This window comes from Dipodomys spectabilis, unplaced genomic scaffold (genome assembly GCF_019054845.1).
Source record: "Dipodomys spectabilis isolate Male_0828 unplaced genomic scaffold, ASM1905484v1 ptg000107l, whole genome shotgun sequence".
Lineage (NCBI taxonomy): Eukaryota > Metazoa > Chordata > Mammalia > Rodentia > Heteromyidae > Dipodomys > Dipodomys spectabilis.
This window is the reverse complement of record NW_024870784.1, coordinates 7,853,842-7,876,573: the sequence shown is the minus strand read 5'-3', so window position 1 is coordinate 7,876,573 and position 22,732 is coordinate 7,853,842. Positions and strand designations below refer to the sequence as shown.

The 22,732-nt window shown below is 44.2% G+C and overlaps 1 protein-coding gene across 2 annotated transcripts in view; it reads left to right on the top strand.

Annotated features, from left to right (window-relative positions):
- LOC122114252 (heat shock transcription factor 2 binding protein) overlaps positions 1 to 22,732 on the top strand; it is a 70,148-nt gene that overhangs the window by 29,407 nt on the left and 18,009 nt on the right. For both annotated transcript variants that reach the window (XM_042687292.1, XM_042687293.1), the window contains exons 5-7: positions 2,734 to 2,883; positions 4,253 to 4,385; positions 8,166 to 8,283. In XM_042687292.1, the coding sequence (XP_042543226.1) occupies positions 2,734 to 2,883; positions 4,253 to 4,385; positions 8,166 to 8,283 (401 nt within the window). The remainder of the gene's footprint in view (positions 1 to 2,733; positions 2,884 to 4,252; positions 4,386 to 8,165; positions 8,284 to 22,732) is intronic.

The following is a 22,732-nucleotide window of genomic DNA, read 5'->3' as shown; positions in this document are numbered from 1 at the left end:
TTGCATTTTAGATCTAGCTTCCATATGTGAGAGAAAACATGCACTGCTTGTTGCTCTGGGCCTGGCTTACTTACTGTGTTTTGTTCTAGGTTCATCCATTTTCCTGCAAATGACATAATATTTCTCTTGCTAATGGAGGAGTATAATTCCATTGTATATAAGAACTACATTTTTGGGATTCACTTCTCTATTGTAGGTCATCTGTCTCCATAACTTGGCTATTGTGATAGTGCAGCAACGAACGTGGGTGTGCCAATGTCTTGACCATATCCTGACTTATAATGCTCTGGGTAGATGCCTAAGAGGCTTCTGTGATTCTCAAGTGTCCCCTAGGCATATTTCCTGATGTTCTGGTACAAAGTACTTGGCATCCTTTTAATGGATGTAATCTTTTTCCCTCAGTCCCAGCTTTATATATTCTTCTTTTCTGGACAAACTTCAAGGTTTTGGACTGGGAAGGTGGCTCAGTGGTAGAGTGCTTGCCTTGCATGCATGAGGCAGGCCCTTGGTTCGATTCCTCAGCGCCACATAGCAGAAAAAGCCAAAAGTGGCACTGTGACTCCAGTGGTAGAGCGCTAGCCTTGAGCTAAGAGCTGAGGGACAGTGCCCAGGCCCAGAGTTCAGGCCCCACGACTGACAAAAAATGAAACAAAACAAAAAACCCCCAAAACTTCAAGGCTTTCAAGTTCCCTACCCCTTCACTGGTGCTTGAACTCAGAGCTTTTTGTTCTTACTCATGGCTGGTGCTCTACCACCTGAGCCATGACTTCATTTCTGGCTTCCTTCTGTTTCATTGGAGATAGAAGTCTTATAAATTTGTCATCCCAAGGTTTGTTCCAATCCTTGATTCTCAGATCTCAGGCTCCTCAGTAGCTGGTTTTCATGTCTTTCTGTTCTACTTTTTGTGTTAGATTTTTTTTTCTGTAAATCTGGCTGAAAGCAGCCAGGAAAACCAGTGCCACAGCCTGAATGCTGGGCTGCCTTGAAATTTCTTCAGCCAGATTAATTAATCCATTGCCTTTAAACTCAGTTTCACACAAAGTCTTAATTCCCAATAGTGTCCTTTTGCCTATCTTTTTTTTTTTTTTTTTTTGGTCGGTCATGGGGCTTGAACTCTGGGCCTGGGCACTGTCTCTGAGCTCTTCAGCTCTACCACTTGAGCCACAGTGCCACTTCCTGTTTTCTGGTGACTAGAGATAAGAGTCTCATGGACTTTCCTGCCCTGTCTGGTTTTGAGCTGAGATCCTCAGATCTCAGCTTCCTGAGTAGCTAGGATTACAGGTGTGAGCCGCCAGTGCTGGGCTTGAGCATAATCTTATTCCAATTTTTTTTCCAATTTTTTTTTGGTCGGTGATGGGGCTTGAACTCTGGGCCTGGGTGCTATCCCTCAGCAATTCAGATGAGCATAATCTTTACTGTCATATTTTTACTTTTATATTTTTAATTTGAAAGGGAAGAGTTGTCATTTTTATGATAATAAAAGGAAAGTTGCAGTAAACATTGATACAAAATTTCAAGAAACTTGTTTTGTATTTTTGCTGCTTCTAGGGTTTGAAATCAGGGCCTGAACATTGCCTCTGAGATTTTTGCTTAGCAGTGCTTGAGCCACACCTCCACTTCTGCCTTTTTTGGTGGTTAATTGGAGATAAGAATCTGATGGAGTTTCCTGCTAGGGCTGGCTTTTGAATGTCAATCCTCAGACTCAGCCTTCTGGGTAGCTACCCAGCTGCAAGCAAGAATTGCATAAGGAAATACTGTGATAGAATTTTTTAAAAAACAGGCTTTAGAAACAATTTCATGTCTTTTAAAGCTATTTAGAAATAGCTACCTAGGATTTCTAGTCTACCTAGGATTTCTCCTACAATACTTCTTTACTTATGTCCTACCCTGTGTCTGCCCCTGTTATTCAGTGTCAGTAAGGTAATGAGTACATTTCTTTTTTTTTGGTCGGTCGTGGGGCCTGAACTCTGGGCCTGGGCACTGTCCCTCAGCTCTTCAGCTCAAGGCTAGAACCCTACCACTTGAGCCATAGCCTCACTTCCAGCTTTTTCTGCCTATGTGGTGCCGAGGAATCGAATCCAGGGCCTCATGCATGCAAGGCAAGCGCTCTACCACTGAGCCACCTTCCCAGCCCGATGAGTATATTTCTTGTTGAGCATTGTTACCCCTCCTTTGTTTTTCTCCTACTGTCACACCTCTCCCACTTCTCCCCCCCCCCATGGAATTTACTTTTTCTGTAAGAGTTATGATTTTTTAGTAAGTTTTTTATTGTGAAAATACCGTACAGAGGGACTACAATTACACAAGCAAGGTAATGGGTGCATTTCTTATCAGGCGTTGTTGCCTTATCCTTTTTGTTTTTCTCCTACCATCCCTGCCCTCCCATCTCCATCACTACACCCCTCCCCAAAGTTGTAAAGCTCGTTTTTGACATAGCATCTTGTACATCTCATTGTTGCAATGGGTCCACCTGTATCCCTATTTAAACAATTTGTTTTTACCCTTCCCCTCCCCAAATTATACCAATATCAAATACAGTGAAAAACAGGGGTTATACCATGGGAAAAGAGTTTTTAAGAACTAGTTTTTATTTGCAGCTGTTTTCTGTAATTCTGTAAACAGTTCTTCTTTAGAAAATGTCTTTATAATAGAGCAAATCTAGCAGATATTTTGAGGTTGAATGCTACTGTCTGTTTTCCTGATTTTCTTTTTAATTATTGTTAATGAATTTAGGAGAAGCTGGCTCTTCGACAACAGCTGATTGAAGCCAAACAGCAGCTCCTACAACAGGCCGAGTATTGTACAGAAATGGGAGCGGCCGCCTGCACCCTCCTGTGGGGTGTCTCCAGCAGCGAGGAAGTTGTCAAGGCCATCCTGGCTGGAGTAAGTGTGACCAGTGGCTCGCTGGATGCTGTCTAGTGTGCTTAAGGAGACGTTCTGTCTCCTAAGGCCTCTAGAGACTGCTACCCCTTGGGTTTTAGTTCACTTATTAGACTGTCATCAAATGCCTCCTGTGGTCACCTAACCTGGTGCTCTGAGGATATGTAAAATGAATGGAATGAAATATTGTCACCTTTTCCCTAGCATTCATGGCTATTTGTTGATATATTAACCCCTTCAGTGATAACTTTATTTGTAAAGAGTGTGATGAAGTTTAAAGTGCTTATATATATATTATCTCTTGGGAAATTAATATTTATTGTATGTTTTGATTGGTCATGGAACTTGAACTCAGGACGTGGGCCCTGTCCTTGAGCTTTTATGCTTTACCACTTTGAGCCTTAGCTCTACTTCCGGTTTGTAGGTTGTTCATTGGAGATTAAGAGTCTCATGGCCTTTCCCTCACAGGCTAGTGTCAAGCTGAAATCCTCAGATCTCAGCCTCCTGAGTAGCTAGGATTATAGGCATGAGCTATACCAGTGCCTAACTTGTGCAGGTTATTTTTGAGATAGGGTCTCACTTCCTGGGTGTGTGCCTGGACTGTGATCTGCCCAGTTTGGCTTCCCATAATAGTCATGAAGACAGACTCTTGCCATCAAGTCCAGCTTTTTCCTGTGTGCTAGGGTCTGCTTGGGCTGTCCTTGAACTGTGATTCTACATTTCTCAGCCTCCCAAGTAGCCAGGATGAGAGGGGTAAACACAGTACCCACGTTCAGTGAGAACTTTTACTATGGAGGAAGAGATTTAAAAATACTACTTCTGTAATTAAACCAAAATCAGTCTTGTTGTATGTCTTGGAGTTTTTTTTTTTTTTTGTCCATTGTGGGGCTTGGACTCTGGGCCTGGGCTCTGTCCCTGAGCTCTTCAGCTTGAGCCATAGCGCCACTTTGGTTTTCTGGTAGTTAAGTAGAGATAAGAATCTCATGGATGTTCCTGCCCTGGCTGGCTTTGAACAGCAATCCTCAGAAGTCACCTCCTGAGTAGATTATAGGTGCTAGCCACTGGCACCTGGCACTTCTGGTTTTTTTTTTTTTTTAATGCCAGTATTGGGGCTTGAACTTAGGGCCTTAGGCACTGCTCCTGAATGTTTTCTCTCAAGGCTGGCACTTTGGCACTTGAGACACAGGTCCTCTTCTAGCTTTTTTTTTTTTAATGGTTAATTGAAAATTAGAGTGTGACAGACTTTCCTCTCCATGTTGGCTTTGAACTGTAATCCTTCTTAGGTACAGGATTATTTGTATCCTGAACTTCTTCAATGTTTTTACATTGGTATCTGTGAAAAAGTATGACACAGTATCAATCTTTTTGACAGGAAAAGGCTCTGAAGTTCTTCAGAATCACCGGTCAGACAATGGAGAGTTTTGTGAAGTCACTGGATGGCGATGTTAAAGAGCTGGATTCTGACGAAAATCAGTTTGTTTTTGCACTGGCTGGAATTGTAACAAGTAAGTTATTATTTTCAAATGTAGTGACTTTTGCATGGTTTCGTAGTTACAGTTCCGTGTGTGAAGACGGCTCTAGGGAATGCTCTGGATACCCATGCTGAGCCTGTGCCCTGGAGACGGGCTGCAGAGGTGAGATTGATAGCTGTGTGTGAGATAAGAGTCTCTTGGGCTTTCCTGTCCGGGCTGGCTTTGGACGCGATCCCCAGATTGCAGCCTCCTAAGTAGCTAGGGTTAAAGGTGTGAGCCACCAGCAAACTGCTGGTGTTTGTTCATTTGTTTTTCCTCTTGCCAGTTCTGGGGCTTGAACTCAGGGCCCGGGCACTTTCTCTGAGCTGCTGCTGCTGCTTCTTTTTTTTTTTTGGTTGGTCGTGGGGCTTGAGCTCTGGGCCTAGGCGCTGTCCCTCAGCTCTTCAGCTCAAGGCCAGTGCTCTACCACTTGAGCCACAGTGCCACTTCTGGTTTTCTGGTGGTTAATTGGAATAAGTCTTACGGCCTTTCCTGCCCAGGCTGGCTTTGAACTGCAATCTTCAGAGCTCAGGCTCTTGAGTAGCTAGGATTATAGGCATGAGCTACCGGCACTCCTGGATAAAGCTCATCTTAACAGAAAATTAAGCTAATCTTTGTCATTGTATGGTGAATGATAACCAAGTCAATTTTTCAGGCCAAGATATCAAAATTAAAGTCCCTATGATATAAAACAAATAAGAACAAATATTGGCAGGTTGACAACTGGTTCTCTCTGTGTAGGAGTTGATTTGCACTCATTTAAAATTATAGTTTGGATTTTAGTTACTGCTACTTAGTGAATGGTACCATGGCATTTTTCGTAATAGTAGCAGATCTATGATGCAAGACCTCATTGCCTAATAATTTTCTGTACTGGGGGCATGTTGCCTGCTATGGACAGTATGGGTTAGCTCACAAGTCTGCAGTTGGACAAGAACTTGGGAGGCAACTTGCTGCTGTCCTGCAGCACCTGTGGTGGCCTCCGTGGGGAGGACCACAAGTGTGAGGGACGGAACAGCCTGGGGGCAGGAGGAGCACCAGAGTTGTGAGGAATAGAACAGCTGCAGGAGGAGCACCAGAGTTGTGAGGGGTAGAACTGCTGCAGGAGCACCTCATTGTGAGGGATAGAACTGCTGCAGGAGCACCTCATTGTGAGGGGTAGAACAGCTTCAGGAGCACCTCACTGTGAGGGGTAGAACAGCTTCAGGAGCACCTCATTGTGAGGAATAGAACTGCTGCAGGAGCACCTCATTGTGAGGAATAGAACTGCTGCAGGAGCACCTCATTGTGAGGGGTAGAACTGCTGCAGGAGCACCTCATTGTGAGGGATAGAACTGCTGCAGGAGCACCTCATTGTGAGGGGTAGAACTGCTGCAGGAGGAGCACCAGAGTTGTGAGGAATAGAACAGCTTCAGGAGCACCTCATTGTGAGGGGTAGAAGAGCTGCAGGAGCACCTCATTGTGAGGGGTAGAACAGCTGTAGGAGCACCTCATTGTGAGGGATAGAACAGCTGCAGGAGCACCTCATTGTGAGGGGTAGAACTGCTGCAGGAGCACCTCATTGTGAGGGGTAGAACTGCTGCAGGAGCACCTCATTGTGAGGGGTAGAAGAGCTGCAGGAGCACCTCATTGTGAGGGGTAGAAGAGCTGCAGGAGCACCTCATTGTGAGGGGTAGAAGAGCTGCAGGAGCACCTCATTGTGAGGGGTAGAAGAGCTGCAGGAGCACCTCATTGTGAGGGATAGAACTGCTGCAGGAGCACCTCATTGTGAGGGGTAGAACTGCTGCAGGAGCACCTCATTGTGAGGGGTAGAACTGCTGCAGGAGCACCTCATTGTGAGGGATAGAACTGCTGCAGGAGCACCTCATTGTGAGGGGTAGAACTGCTGCAGGAGCACCTCATTGTGAGGGGTAGAACTGCTGCAGGAGCACCTCATTGTGAGGGGTAGAACTGCTGCAGGAGCACCTCATTGTGAGGGGTAGAACTGCTGCAGGAGCACCTCATTGTGAGGGGTAGAAGAGCTGAGACTTGGCAGCTATCTCTCTCTGTCTCCTTGTATAGTCTCATGGCTTCATCCTGTCTCTTTCATCTCCAGGAAATTCAGGGCTGGTGGAAGTGTGGTAAGGGGACAGGATGGAAGTGAATGTAGGCTTCTTCCTATCTCACAGGTGACATAGGATGTCAGTTTTGCTGCGGTTACCAGTTACAAGTGAGTTGCAGTGCAGGAGATAGTATGGGAGTCTGCATGGATAGCATGTCTTACTGGGAACCGTCTACCAGATCCCAGGTAGCTGATGTTTCCTACTGGGGCCCAGTGGGCGATGTGCTTTGGTTACCTAAGCACTGCTTTCCCCTACAAGATGCCACAGGCACCTTCCATGTGCTCATGATGCTAAAAGCTTAACTGTGTCACCTCCCCCCCCCCAAATATTTCGGTAGTGAAAGCGGTGTGTGTCATTTGCTAGAGAGTATAGTTCCAGGTCGAAATTCATTAAGCAAAGAAGATACATTTTGTTAAGGAAGGGTCATGTCACAAAATTATGTTCCAAATGATATATAGCACCAGTTAAGAAGTAAAAATGCTAGAGAGGTAAGTAGAAATAGGAAAAAGTCCATTAGTGTTAGGAGGCTTTTAATATACCTCACTTGCTTAATTACAGCTTAGGTCAACAAAGATAAGCAGGGATACAAAGGGCATGATTCCATGAAGTTGATCAGGTAGCACTGATGAAATTTTATGTTCTGCAGTAAGATAGCAAGTACAAAATGAGTATAAAAATTCTCTCTGATTTTGGTAATTGTTAGCAAATTAAAGATAAACTGTCCATTAGAAACAGGTCAGACATTATATTTAGTGGTGGATTTCCAGAAGCATTTCCATTGAAGTCAGGAAAAAGACAAGGATGCTGCTGCCAGCCTCACTTCCACCTTGCCCTACTTGTTTGATAATCCTTAAACCACTTTGGATTATGCTTCTTTCAGCCCTAACTGGAGAAAAGGGTCAAGAAAGCACATCTATGTTCTTGGGTTGCTGATGTTCCTTACAGGTGTTGAGGTGTTGATAGAGCACCATCCGCTGAGCACCAGATGGATGCCTTGCTCTGTGCACATGCTGGTTTGCAGGTCCCATGTATGAAGAAGCCATTTGCTGATCACAGTACATTATGGTAACATTTGGGGGGAAAAAGTCCTTTCAGAGTAAGCTTTCCTACCCTGCCTTTGACCTCATATGCTTTCAGTTTCATGTCATAGTTAAGTTACTACCCAGCTGGCTCATACCTAGAATCCCAGCTATGAAAGAGGCCTGAGGTCTGAGGATCAAGGTTCAGAGCCAGCTCAGGCTCACCATCAGAAAACTGGAAGTAGAGCTGTGGCTCAAAGTGGTAGAGCACTAGTCTTGAGCTCAAAAGCTCAGGGACAGCACCCAGGCCCTGAGTTCAAGCCCCATGACTGACCAAATAAAAGTTACTAGCCAGTACTGGCAGAATTGAGAGTATGCTCACTCCCAGGCCAGGCCACCAGCCCCGACTTCTGCTTGGGCTAGATGGAGGCCATCCAGTGCTCTGGGGCCTGGGGCCATAGCTCAGGACACCCTTCCCCTCCCCTCCCCTTATCGTAGTTCCTATGGTGATCAAGAACAATACAGCTTTTTAGTGATCAGTTGTTGATATTTTCCTTAGGAGAAAACCAGTGCTACATACTCGATCCTGAAGAGAATTTTCCATATTGTGCAGCCCCCCACAGTCTTGACGCTTTGTCTCATGTCTGTTGCAGATGTTGCTGCCATAGCATGCGGTCGTGAATTCCTGGTTAATTCTAGTCGGGTGCTCCTGGACACCATGTTACAGCTGCTGGGGGACTTGAAGCCAGGACAGTGCACCAAACTCAAAGTGTATGTGCCTAACAGCTACCAGTTCTCAGTGGTATACAAAGGGCTTTGCCCACTAGGCTTCACTATTTCTAAAAAAAAGAAAAAACACATCTGTTGGAGAGGTTAAGGATGCACTATCTGTTTGGTGGAATTTAATTTAGTTTTAAACAGGGTCTGGCTTTGTAGCCCAGACTGACCTGGTGCTGACTGTATATTCCAGATTGGCCTTACACTCATGATCCTCCTATCTACCTCCCAATGGCGGGGTTAATAGTAGTTTAGAAAAATATGCTGGAAATGTAACTCAAGTGGTAGAGCACTTGCCTAGCAAATGAGATGTCCTGGGTTCAATCTAGTACAGTTAGAAAAAAATGAGCAGGATGTGGTAGTATACTTCTATATAACCCCAGCACTCAGGAAACTGAGGTGGGGGGATTGAGAGTTTGAGACCAGTCCAGGCTACACCTCAGGGCCCGGTCTCAAAGCCAAAAAAGAGGAAAAAGAGAGAGAGAAAGAGATTGGGGGGGGAGGGAGGAGAGGAGCCCTGTCCCAAAGCCAAAAAAGAGAGAGAGACAGAGAGACAGAGAGAGACAGACACCCACACTCACACACAGAGCGGAGAAGAGGACAAGAGAGCAGAGGAGAGGAGAAGAAATTAAGAAAAAATGTTCTCACTTTAGAATAATCATGAGTCCCAGCTCTAGAGTCGTATGTGATGCCTTAGGGTTCTAGCACTGGTGGTCTCATTAACCCCAGAAGGTGTCTGTTCCTACAGTGCTCCACTCCTAGACAGCAGATGTCATGGAGCAAGTTAGAACACAAGTTAGGACATTTGTCATCCCACAGTGCTGTGGGTTAGAAGTCTGAGTGGGCTTGAATGGTGTCTCTGTTTGGGTCACACAGGCCAAGCTCAGGGAAATGCCAGGCTGGGCTTTTCTAGCCCATACTTTCAGCACATACTTTCCCACACAGCTGAGTGGGACCCTTCTCGCATGGCTTTCTTTCTGAAGCTTCCTTGCTCACGGAGTCCTCCAGTTACATGGAGTCTCTCAGCGGTCCTCGTCGGCCGCCAGCCCCGCCCAAGGACATGTGATTAGATTAGCCGTACCTGCATAAACCCATTTTAATCAACTCAGAGCTCTGATGAGTAACCTTAATGTCGTTGCAGAACCCCTTTGCCAGGCAATTTAACACAATCAAGATGCGATGTATTTATAGTTACAGGGATTAGGGCAGGAAATCTTTTTAATTTTCCTTTTTTGGAAGTCCTAGGAATAGAACCCAGGGCCTCCCACAGGTAGGTAAGCACTCTACCGCTTAGCCACAGCCCTCAGGCTGTAGGGTGTTTTTGTATGGTTCTTGTCACACCATTCATTCAGAGCTTTTCCTTATCAGAGCATTGTTTTTTGCTGTAATCTCTTAAATAGAAGCCAACCAGGCACTGGTGTCTTAACTGTAATCCTACCTACTCAGAAAGCAGAGATCCGAGAATCGTGGGGTTAAAGCCGGCTTGGCCACAGAAGAATTCTATGAGTTTCTTACCTCCAATTAAGCCCCCCCCCCCCCGAAAAAAAAAAAAAAGGGAAGTAGAGGTGTGCCTCAAGTGACAGAGCACCAGTCTTGAGTGAAAAAGCCAAGTCTGAGATCCTGTGTTCAAGCTGCAGTACCATACCCTTGAGTGCATGCATGTGTGCGCGTGCAGACACACACATACTAAATCAGATCAAATTAACGCCATATACTTTCAGCATCTCTATTATCCTGGCTTTAGTGTCTTTTGACTTTCTTTTTCTGCAAGAGTTAAGATTTTTCTTACTTCTTTCTTACTCAAGTAACTGGTTAATCCTGACATTTGGCCATTGTCTTTGAATTCAGCCTTGTTTAAACCAACAGCCAGCCTGGCTGGGCTTGAGTCACAAGTTCCAGTGAAATCCTTTTTTGTGTTGTGTTTCAGTGTCAATCCTGTTGGCAAAAATGTCTCCATCTGGATCTTTGCCCATGCTGTTGGGTGGATATGCCCTCATGTGTCCCCACATGCCATCTTGGTTGTCTGTGTGAGGCTCAGGTGATCGACCCTCTTCTCAGGACTGTTTATGAGGAGGTACCCATATGGCCAGCGTGGAATGAGGCTGAGCGTTGGCACACAGCTCTGCAGGCTCACTTAGCCAAGCTCTTACCTCTCCCCTGTTCCTCCAATATGCCACAGTTCCCTAGGACTCCATTTTCTCACCCCTACCTAGAGTCCTGTTGCAGCTTCTGGTCTTACTTTGCCCACAGCTACCCAGCAAGGGAGTTCAGAGGCTCACTGACCTCTCTGGGCAGGAAATGCCCAGTGCCCTCCAGATGTCTCAGTTGTCTGGGTTCCCGTGGCCACCACAGCTGCCAGAAGACCCCTTGTTTCCTGCAAGCCTTCCGCCCTCTTTGTGGACAGTGCTGCTACTGGGCATAGGTCTCCAGGAGCCCAGGCTGGTGGGAGCTCGGGGTACTGATCCTTCAAACTGTTCTGCTCCCCCAGTGAGTGCTGCTGTTTATAGAGGCCTCAGGTAGCTGTTGTATGTATTCAGATCAGAATCTATAGCTGTACTCATTGGAAGCAAGAGGTGGGTGTATTTATGTTGTCCTGTCCAGATCAGATTCTAGTCTGTTCTACAATTTTGTGCTAACACATCTATACATGTGAGCAACTACATGTATATGTGTGTATATATAGATATACTGTAATATGACATACATGTATGTCTAATCTTTTAGTTGTAATTTTATGAATCTAGTTTATGTCTTTCTTGTATCACATCACAGCAAAAATACATTTGGGTTGTCCTTTCCCTTCCTTGTATTTAGTTTCTTTTTCAGATTCTAATGATGGATAGTCTACATTAAACATCGTTGGCAAATAGTTCCTTGCTAACCTGTGTGAAAAGTCCTGTAGAAGTTTTCTTAAAGTGGAATATTTGAGAAGTAGGACATGGGCAAGTAGGAATTGTATCTAGGCTTTATTAGATACAAAGTATACAACGTTCTGTTTTTTGTGTTCTTGTCAGCATCTCATTATTATATACTTTTTTGTTTGTTTGTTTGGTTGGTTTTTTTTTTGGGTCCGGTCGTGGGGCCTGAACTCTGGGCCTGGGCGCTGTCCCTCAGCAATTCAGCTCAAGGCTAGCGCTCTACCACTTGAGCCACAGCGCCACTTCTGGCTTTTTTCTTTTTTGCTTATGTGGTGCTGAGGAATCAAACCCAGGGCCTCAGGCATGCAAGGCAAGCGCTCTACCACTGAGCCACCTTCCCAGCCCTCATTATTCTATAAAAAGTATTTGCATCATCCATTAATCATCCACTTTCCTCTTCCTGATTTTATTCTTTTTTTTTTTACAATCTTATAAGTAGCCTGTTCATTTTTTTCTTTTTCTGTTGTACTGTGTTCTCACATGATGTGCTATAGTTCTTTGTATATGTTGTAGATGAAAATCAATTACCTGCTTTGCTTTTGTGGTCTACACAAGCATTTATGGACTAGCTTATCCCTCTTCTAGCTTCAAAGCAAGGTTGTGTGTAAAGGCTGGGTCTCCACCAGCCATGGAACCTCCAGAGCTGATAGCAGTGGAGTTCGAGAAATTGCTTGAAGAGCCCTTGGCTTCCTCTCTCAGCAGCCTTCCAATTGTTAACCTCTAACCCACTTGGGACTAGAGTACCCCACATAAGAAATGTCTGGGCCGTGTCTGGACTTCTACCCTGCCTTTGTGATTGCAGAGAGAGCACTAAGCCAGTCAGCTGGGCGCTGGTGGCTCACGCCTGTCATCCTAGCTACTCAGGCTGAGATCTGAGGATCACAGTTCAAAGCCAGTCGGGGCAGGAAAGTCCATGAGACTCTTATCTCCAATTAACCAGCAGAAAACCAGAAATAGTGCTGTGACTTAAGGTGGTAGAGCACTATCCTTGAGCAAAAGAGCTCAGGGATAGTGCCCAGGCCCTGAGTTCGAGCCCCATGACTGACAAAAAAAATTGGCTCATTTTTAGTCTTTGGGAGGATAGAGAATCTCTGTTCTTGAAGATGCTGGTATAGCTTTGTTTTTTGGGGATTGGGAATTGCCTTTGACTTTGAGAATGCCCCTGGAGAGGTGGGGGGAGAAGAGAGACCCTGTCTTAACGTATTGTGCTTTGTGAAGCTCTCGGTCACAAAGTGCGCACTCTGTGATTACTCTCCGGGCAAGCCAAAGAGCTTGGTTTTGACAGACTAAGCTTAGTAGGAAAACCAGACATTGTAACACACAATGAGGTTTTTTTGTGTACATATGCTTGTGTCATATTTTTAATTAGTCCTTAATTAATGGGATTGAGTAGTATTCATTATTTTCTCTTGTTCTAGGATCCAGTATGTTTTAGCATGGCACTGTTACTGATCAGTTTTTATTCAAAATATTTTGGTAATGCTTATAGACTTTTTGCATTAGTTTTGATTTTTTTTTTTTTTTTTTTTGGTTGTGGGGCCTGAACTCTAGGTCTGGGCGCTGTCCTTCAGCTCTTCAGCTCAGGGCTAGCGCTCTACCACTTGAGCCACAGCACCACTTCCAGCTTTTTCTGCTTATGTAGTGCTGAGAAATTGAACCCAGGGCCTCATATATGCAAGGCAAGCACTCCACCACTGAGTCACCTTCCCAGCCCCTAGTTTTGATTTTTAAAAAATATTGAATTATAATACTTAAAAAGTCATTGTCATTGAGCCTTTTGGCAAGCCCTTAACTCTGTGTTCTTCTCCTTGCACTAGCGGTCACTGCCAGTTGAGTAGTTGCTAGTCTCTGCACTGGATGCTGCAGAGGCTGCACTGTGTGAGACCCCAGGATCCGCTGTCTTCCCTGAAGAGAGCATCACTGTGCTCACCATGGCAGGCAGCAGCTGTTGGCTTTGCCTGGCTCAGTGCTGGCTCCACTGCCAGCAGCTCTCTTATCAGTGGTTCTGCAATTCTGAGGCTGGCTACAAACTCTCTTTTCTCTTTTTGGTCATGGGGCTTGAACTCTGGGCCTGGGTGCCGTCCCTCAGCTCTTCAGCCCAAGGCAAGCGCTCTACCACTTGAGCCACAGCGCCACTTCTGGTTTTCTTGTGATTCACTGGGGATGAGTCTCATGGACTTTCTTGCCTGGGCTGGCTTTGAACTGTGATCCTCAGATCTCAGCCTCCTGCATAGCGAGGATGACAGGTGTGAGCCACCAGCACCCAGCTAGATTTTCTTTTTTAAAACTTTTATTAAAATTTTTTGAATTAGCATATATTAATAGTACAGAGTATTCACTGTGAATATGTCATAGATTTGTACAGTATACTTTGAGCAAGTTCACCCTCTCTATTATGTTCCTTTAACCCTTCCCCCTCTTATTTAATTGACATCAATTAGTTATAGAAAAGGATTTTAATGACACCACTGATGTACCCGATACTTAAAAAAATATTATCACCCCCCTGCCATTTTCCCTTCATCTTTACTCCCACTCCCAAACCAGTCCATCAAATGCTTTCTCCCCTTTTAAAAGTGTTTGGTGGTTTTCATTGTGCTGTGGTCTTAGATAAATAAATAAGGCATTTTGATCTTCCTTTCCATTTCCCTTTCAGATAGCCTCCTTTTCACACCAATATACCATTATTATTATTTTTTTATTGTGAAAATACTGTACAGAGGGGTTACAATTACATGGACAAGATAATGAGTACATTTCTTAACAAGCATTGTAGCCACCTCCTTTGTTTCCCCTTCCCATCCCTTCCCATCCTCCCTCCGCCCCCCCCCATTATTATTTTTATTATCACTACTTGAAATTATGTAGTTCAGGTGTGTGTGTGTGTGTGTGTGTGTGTGTGTGTGTGTGTGTGTGTGTGTGTGTGTGTGTGTGTGTGTGTGTACCAGACCTGTTGCTTGAACTGGGCACTGTCCCTGGGCTTTTTTGTTCAAGGCTAAGTTCTACTACTTGATCCATAGCTCCACTCCTAGCTTTTTGGTGTTTAATTGAAGATAAGAGTCTTAAGGACTTTTCTGGCTGGACTGCCTTCCAACTGTGATTTTCAGATCTCAGCCTCCTGAGTAGCTAGAATTAAAAATGTGAGCCACAGTTCCTGACTTTAGTTCAGGTTTGTTTATGATAAAAAAAACCCTCTACTATTTTTCTTCAGCTGTTTTTTGCTTTATTATATTTGCTATAAATTTTTTTGTTGAGTTTATAATTCTAGGTTTGTTGTAATTTTTCTCTGTAAATGTAGAAGGTGCACTTTCTATGACTTCAGTCTCTTATCTGTTTTTAAAAGTTGGAATGTATGCTTTTATTATTTTTTAACATTCATTCATTTATCTCTCTAGGTCTGTTATGCAGAATTCCTCATCTGTATAGTGCCTAATGGTCCTGAGTAGTAACAATGCTAGAACCCTGTCATGTGGATTTTCTTGTCCACTACTGCCCCATTTGTGTTACGAGGGGTCTTAGAACTCTGATACATGGATTTTCATGTCCAGTACTACCCACATCTGTGTTATAAGATTTTAGAACCCTGTCACATGGAGTTTCATGTCCAGTACTGCCCCCATCTGTGTTACAGGGATCCTAGAACCTTGTCATCTGCCCCCATCTGTGTTACAGGGATCCTAGAACCCTGTCACCTGCCCCCATCTGTGTTACAGGGATCCTAGAACCTTGTCATCTGCACCCATCTGTGTTATAGGGATCCTAGAACGCTGTTACCTGTCCCCATCTGTGTTACAGGGAGCCTAGAACGCTGTCACCTGCCCCCATCTGTGTTACAGGGATCCTAGAACCTTGTCATCTGCACCCATCTGTGTTATAGGGATCCTAGAACCCTGTCACCTGCCCCCATCTGTGTTATAGGGATCCTAGAACGCTGTCACCTGCCCCCATCTGTGTTACAGGGAGCCTAGAACCCTGTCACCTGCTCCCATCTGTGTTATGGGGAGCCTAGAACCCTTTCAGCATTGTGGAGGTCCACCTTTCTGTGGAATTGTGTCATTGTGGGAGTTACTTTCTTTTCTGTCTCTTGTGTTCCATAGTTGGCTTGTGGTTTTTGTAGATCTGTAATCATCATTGTTTTTCTAAAGGCTTTTTGTGTTTCCTGAATCTGAGGGCTTATATTTCTTCATTTCTAGAAAAGTCTGTTTTTGTTTTGTTTTTCTTTTTTGTGCTGGAGATCAACCCCAAAGCCTTGCACATGCTAGAACAAGTGCTTTACCATTGCATCAGACCTCTTGCCTTTTTTTTTTTTTTTTTGGTCGGTCCTGGGGATTGAACTCTGGGCTTGGGTGCTGTCCCTGCGCTCTTCAGCTCAAGGCAAGTGCTCTAGCACTTGAGCCATAGCGCCACTTCCGGTGTTTTAGTGGTTTTATTGGAAATAAGAGTCTCATGGACTTTTCCTGCCCGGGCTCGCTTTGAACCACGATCCTCAGAGCTCAGCCTCCTGAGTAGGTAGGATTACAGGCATGAGCCACTGGCGCCCGACTACCTGATCATGCTTAACTAGTAGCTCTAGCTTCTTGATCCTGTTTTAATTTTATTAAACATATATTTTGTTTTTTTGCTGGCTGGGTGCTAGTGACTCATGCCTGCAAGCCCTAGGAGGCTGAGTTCTGAGCATCGCTGCTTGAGGTGAGCCAGGAAGAAAAGTCTGTGAACTCTTTTTTTTTTTTTTTTTTTTTTTTTTTTTTTATTGTAAAGCTACTATACAGAGGGTCACAGTTACATGAGTGAGGTTATGAGTACACTTCCTCTTGAACATTGTTACCCCCTCCATTGTTTTCCCCCGACCATCCCCTCCCTCCCTCCCTTCCCCGAGGTTCTTTTTTTTTTTTTTTTTTTTTTTTGATTGTGATTAAATGATTACATAATTTCAAAGTCACAAGTTCATTCTAACTTCCCTGGAGCAAATTGTCTACCACAGTCTGTAATATATAACAGTGTTCACATGTTATATACCATATTTGTGATCAGCAGCATGAGGATATTTAGTAGTGGTTCAACCAGATGAGCGGGAGTTCTTTGTTTCTTAAGTCCTGTTAGTTTTGTCGTATCACTAACCTTTTGGATTTAGCATCCACTTATGAGGGAGACCATGTACCGTTTGTCTCTTCGTTCTTGGCTTACCTCGCTCAACATGATTCCTTCTAGCTCCATCCATTTCCCTGCAAATGCCATTATTTTGTCATTTCTAATGGCTGCATAATATTCCATTGTGTATAGATACCACAATTTTTGGATCCATTCATCTGTGGTGGGGCACCTAGGTTGTTTCCATATCCTAGCTATTGCGAACAGTGCTGCAATAAACATGGAGGTGCACGTGTCCTTGTATATTGGTTCCTGTTGTTCAGGGTAGATGCCTAGAAGTGGTATGACTGGGTCGTAAGGGAGGTCAATCTTTAGCTTTCTAAGGACCCTCCAGACTGCTTTCCAAAGTGGTTGTATAAGTGTACATTCCCACCAGCAGTGTAATAGGGTTCCTCTTTCTCCACATCCCCTCCAGCATTTGTCGTTGGCTGATTTGTGGATGTGGGACATTCTGACTGGGGTAAGGTGGTATCTCAGGGTTGTCTTTATTTGCATTTCCTTCACCACCAGGGATGATGAACATTTCCTCATGTGTTTCTTTGCCATTTTTATTTCTTCATTTGAGAAGTCCCTCTTTAGTTCCCTTGCCCATTTAGTAATTGGTTTGTTAGGTTTGGGAGGGATTAGTTTCTTGAGTTCCCTGTATATACAGGATGTTAACCCCTTGTCTGATATATTGCTGGTAAATATTTTTTCCCAATTAGTTGGTTGTCTTTCTAGCTTAGTTGCAATAGATTTAGCTGTGCAGAAGCTTTTTATTTTAAGGTAGTCCCATTTGTCGAGTCTCTCTCCAACTTGTTGTGACCCTGGGACTCTGTTCAGGAAGCTCCTTCCTGTGCCTATTAGTTCAAGTGTCTCTCCTACTCTGTCCTGCAGTAGTTTCAGAGATTCAGGTTTAATGTTAAGGTCTTTAATCCATTTTGAGTTGATGTTGGTGCATGGTGATAGGCTGGGGTCCACTTTTAGTTTTCTGCATGTGGCTGCCCAGTTTTCCCAGCACCAGCGGTTGAAGAGGCTGTGTTTCTTCCATTGTATGTCTTTGGCTCCTTTGTCGAATATCAGCTGGCTGTAGGCCTGTGGATTTATATCTGGATCTTCTATTCTGTTCCATTGGTCTTCGGGTCTGTTTTTGTGCCAGTACCATGCTGTCTTTGTGATTATAGCTCTGTAGTAGAGTTTGAAGTTCGGCATGGATAGCCCTCCCATATTGTCTTTATCCCCTAGAATTGTTTTGGCTATTCTAGGTCTTTTGTTGTTCCATATAAATTTTTGGACTGTTTTCTGTATTTCAGTGATGTACGTCATTGGGATTTTAATAGGAATTGCATTGAATTTGTATATTAATTTTGGAAGTATCACCATCTTTACTATATTAAGTCGGCCTATCCAGGAGCATGGGAGGTCTTTCCATTTCCTAGTGTCTTCTGCAATTTCTTTCTTTAACTTTTTATAGTTCTCATTAAATAGTTCTTTTACATCTTTGGTTAGGTTAATTCCTAAATATTTTATTTTTTGGGAGGTTATTGTGAATGGGGTTGCTCCCTTTATTTCCCTCTCTTCCTGTGCGTTATCAGTGTATAGGAAGGCAACTGATTTTTGTGGGTTTATTTTGTATCCTGCTATTTTGCCGAAGTGACTTATGATTTCTAAAAGTTTGGGGATGGAGTTTTTGGGATCGTGGAGGTATAGTATCATGTCGTCTGCAAAAAGGGATAGTTTCACTTCTTCTTTCCCTATGCGGATCCCTTTAATGTCTTTTTCTTGCCTTATTGCCCTGGCTAAGGGTTCTAGGACTATGTTGAAGAGGAGTGGAGACAGTGGACATCCTTGCCTTGTTCCTGTTTTTAGGAGGATTGGTTGTAGCTTTTCCCCATTAAGTATAATATTGGCTATTGGTCTGTCATAAATGGCTTTTATTGTTTTTAGAAATGTTCCTTCTATTCCTATTTTCTCCAGAGCTTTTAGCATGAATGAATGTTGAATTTTATCAAAGGCCTTTTCTGCATCTGTGGCGATAATCATGTGATTCTTGACCTTGGCTCTGTTGATATGCTGGATTACATTTATTGACTTACGTATGTTAAACCATCCCTGTGTCTCTGGGATGAAGCCTACCTGATCATAGTGTATTATTTTTTTTATGTGTTTCTGGATTCTGTTAGCTAGAATCTTGTTAAGGATCTTTGCATCTGTGTTCATCAAGGAGATTGGCCTGTAATTCTCCTTTTTGGTTGGGTCTTTGCCTGGTTTGGGGATGAGTGTGATATTGGCTTCGTAGAATGAGTTTGGGATAGCTCCCTCCTTCTCTGTTTCTCTGAAGAGCTTGAGGAGTATGGGTATTAGTTCTTCTTTAAAGGTCTTATAGAATTCTGCTGTGAATCCATCTGGTCCTGGGCTTTTTTTTGTTGGAAGACTTTTGATAGCTTCCTGTATCTCATTATAGGATATTGGCTTATTTAATTGGTTAACTTCTTCTTTGCTCAGTTTGGGTAACTTGTATTTCTCTAAAAATGCATCCATTTCCGCCAGATTTTCTTCCTTTAGAGAGTATAGCTTTTGAAAGTAGTCTGTTAGAATTGTTTGGATATCTTGGGTACGTGTTGTGATGTTTCCCGTGGCATCCCTAATCCTATTAATATGGGTTTCCTCTCTTCTTTTTTTAATTAATCTTGCCAACGGGCCATCAATTTTGTTTATTTTTTCAAAGAACCAGCTTTTTGTTTGGTTTATTTTGGTTATGGTTTTCTGATTTTCTAATTGGTTAATCTCTGCTCTCAATTTGGTTATCTGGCTTCGTCTAGTAGCTTTAGGTCCCATTTTTTCTTGTTTTTCTAGCTGTTTTAGTTGCAACATGAGATTATTTACTTGGTCTGTCTCCATTCTCTTGATGTGGGCACTGAGGGCAATAAATTTGCCCCTCAGGACTGCTTTTGCTGTGTCCCACAAGTTTCTTTGTGAGGTGTTTTCATTTTCATTGAGTTCTAGGAAATGCTTTATTTCTTCTCTGATCTCTTCTGTTACCCAGGCCTTGTTAAGGAGTGTGCTGTTCAATTTCCATGTATTAGAGAAATTTCTGCGGTATGCTTTGTTATTGAGAGCTAGCTTGATTCCACTGTGGTCAGATAGGATACAGGGGATTATGTCGATCCCTTTGTATTTGCTTAAGTTCCTTGAATGAACTATGATATGGTCTATTTTGGAGAAAGTTCCATGAGCTGCTGAGAAGAATGTGTACTGTGTTGTTTTAGGGTGAAATACTCGGTAGATGTCAGTTAATTCCGCTTGAAGTATGGCCTCACTTAATTCGGTAGCTTCTTTGCCAATCCTCTGGTTGGTAGACCTGTCCTTTGGTGAGAGTGGCGTGTTAAAGTCTCCTAGTATTATCGTATTGGGATCTATTTTATTCTGTAAGTTTGAGAGCATTTGTTTAACATATCTGGGTGCACCGATATTTGGGGCATATAAGTTGATGATGGTTATATCCTCCTCTTGGATTGTTCCCTTTATTAATATGTAATGTCCGTCCTTGTCTTTCTGTACTGATTTTAATGAAAAGTTTATTTTGTCAGATATCAGGATAGCTACACCTGCTTTCTTATTGGGGGAATTTGATTGGTAGATCCTTTTCCACCCCTTCACTCTGAGTTTGTTTGTATGTTTGGCTGAGAGGTGGGTCTCCTGAAGGCAACAGATGGATGGGTCTTGTTTTCTGATCCAGTCCTCAGTTCGTTTTCTTTTAATTGGCGAATTCAGCCCATTTATATTAAGAGAAAGTATAGAGAGATGCATTGTTGTCCCTGCCATTCCGTTTTCCTAAGTTTTTCTTCTTTCCTTTCCTCCTGTGCTTGCTCAGTTAGACTTTGAGTAATGCCTGTTTGGGGCAGGTCCCAGTTCCTGGTTGCTTTCTTCAGGTTGTGTCCCCCCTCTTAGAATTCTTTGTAATGCTGGCTTAATGTTTATGTATTCATTTAGTTTTTCTTTGCTATTAAAAGTTTTCAGTTCTCCATCGAATGTGAATGCTAGCTTTGCCGGGTATATCAGTCTGGGTTGGCAGTTATTGGCTCTCAGGGCTCGTATGGTGCTTTCCCAGGCTTTTCTTGCATTCATTGTTTGTGTGGAGAGATCTGCAGTGATTCTAATTTTTTTCCCGTTGTAGTATAGCTCCTTCTTCATTTTTGCTGCATGCAGGATTGTTTCCTTATTATTCAGATCCATCATTGTTACTATTATGTGCCTAGAAGTGTTTCTCCTGGGATCTTGCTTGTTGGGTGTTCGATAAGCTTTTGTGATGTAGTTAAGATGGTCGTTTTTGAGGTGGGGAAAATTTTCATTGACTATCTTGTTAAATAGGTGTTGCATTCCCTTGCTCTGGAATTCCTCACCTTCGTCCACTCCGATTATGCGAAGGTTAAATTTTTTAGCATTATCTGCTTGCTCTTGAATTTCCCTTTGGTTTAATTTGAGTGATTTTTCCATATCTGTCACTTTTTGGTCCAGTTGGTGTATTCTGTCTTCTGTATCTGACACTCTACCTTCCATTTCATTCACTCTGTTGACCGTGGCTTCTATTGTGGTTTGCATGATGGAAATGGATCCCTTTATGGATTCAATGTTGGTTCTCAGAGTACTGATCTCACCTCTCAATGAGGTGATATCAGTATGCATTACCTCTAATTTGGCGTTTATCTCACTTCTTACTGAGGTTTGTGCAGCTTCTATTTTTGCATCCAATTTTTGTTTGATATCCTGTATATCTTTTGATAGTTCATCCTTGTGCTCTTTCAATTTCTGATCCATTTCTCGCTTTATTTCTTGAGTCATTGCCTCCAGCAACCCTTGGATGTAGTTTTTGTCTTCCATTCCTGCTTTGCTCCCACTGGGGCTCTCCCCTGCGTGGCTGCTGGCTTTTGAGGTGAGCTTGCTGCCCTGGGTAGTGGTAAACCTTGTGATTTTTCTCTGTGATTTTCGCATGGGGGTTCAGGAGACTGCTCTTCAATCTTGTTTTGGTGTGTCTGTCTTTGCTTGGTTGCTGATTCTCTATTGGTAGAGAGAGTCTGTGTCTGATCTGGATTCTGTTGGGAGCCTATTTCCAGCTGCTATTCACTTAGGATTCTCAGCTCTCTGCTGTAGCAATTCCCGCCTTTGGAAGGGTTGAGCAGCCTAGACTGCTTGTGTTTGCTCCTGCGGGTGCTCTTGGGAAGATCAGATGCTCTGGATGCACTCTCCCAAATACTGGAGTCTGCTATGGGCTCCTGATGTGTTTTTGTTTGTTTTGGGCTGGTTGTGGGCTTGAACTCTAGGTTTGGGTGCTGTCCCTCAGCTCTTCAGCTCAGGGCTGGCACCCTACCATTTGAGCCACAGCCCCACTTCTGACCCTTTTTGCTTTGTTCAGGCGCCGGTCCCCTGGCCTGGTTCCGGCCCCAGCCTGGAGCGCGCTCGTTAGGCCTGTGCTAATGTGTATACCACCTTGGTTATGCAGCCTGGAGGACACAGTTCAAATTTCTTCTACTGTTGGTAGTCTTGACCCAGGGGCACTGTTCCTGGCTTGAGCATTTAAGCTCCCTTCCCGGGGCGCTCTTGCTCTGGCCTGGCCAGCAGAGTGTGCTCCACCGGCTGGTGGGGCTCTCGAACAGTTCCCAGTTTTAGTGGGTCCTGTGGTCCGGGTGTTGGGGTAGGGAGTCTAGGTCAGGGTCTGGGGATTCCCTCCAGCTCTGGTCTCCCTTGATGGATTCCCTGTCCCCTGATGGGTACTCACCCTGTAGGTCGTCAGTTGTTGTTGCAGTCCGTCAGTTGTTGTTGCAGTCCGAGTTCAGTTGGGGTGGTTGCGGGCTGGGTTGGGCGGCCCCCCGCCGGGTCGTTGCGATCGCGACAGGTCCCTTTGTGGCGCTGCTGGTGCCGGGCGGCTTTGGCGGGATGGAGCCTCTCCGCTCCGGTGGAGAGTGATGGGTGGGGTGGGATCCTCCTGGAGACTCCCGGCTGGTAGGTTTCTCTGTTCCTGGCGATCCGCTGTTCTGCAATCCGGTACCTGGTGATCTGCAAGCAGCCCCCTGTGTCTCTGTGGCTCCGGCAGCCCCTGCCGGGCCGGCTGGCCGGCGGCTTGGCGCACTGCCGCGCGGCCAGTAAAGGTTGGGGGAGGGGTCTTCGCTCTTCTCTGTTCTGAAATTCTTCTTTTCCTCTCTTTCTTTTTTTGTTATTTTCCACCTCTGGTTTTTCTCTGAGTGTTCGTCTTTTTGTTGTTGTCGGTCTCTTGGGGAGATTAAAGGTTGGAACTCGAACTCTCTTTTTGGTTGGAGAGAGCTGTGGCGTTTCCCTACTGCCCCGTCGCCATCTTGACCCAATAGCCTGTGAACTCTTATCATCAATTAACTTGCAAAAAA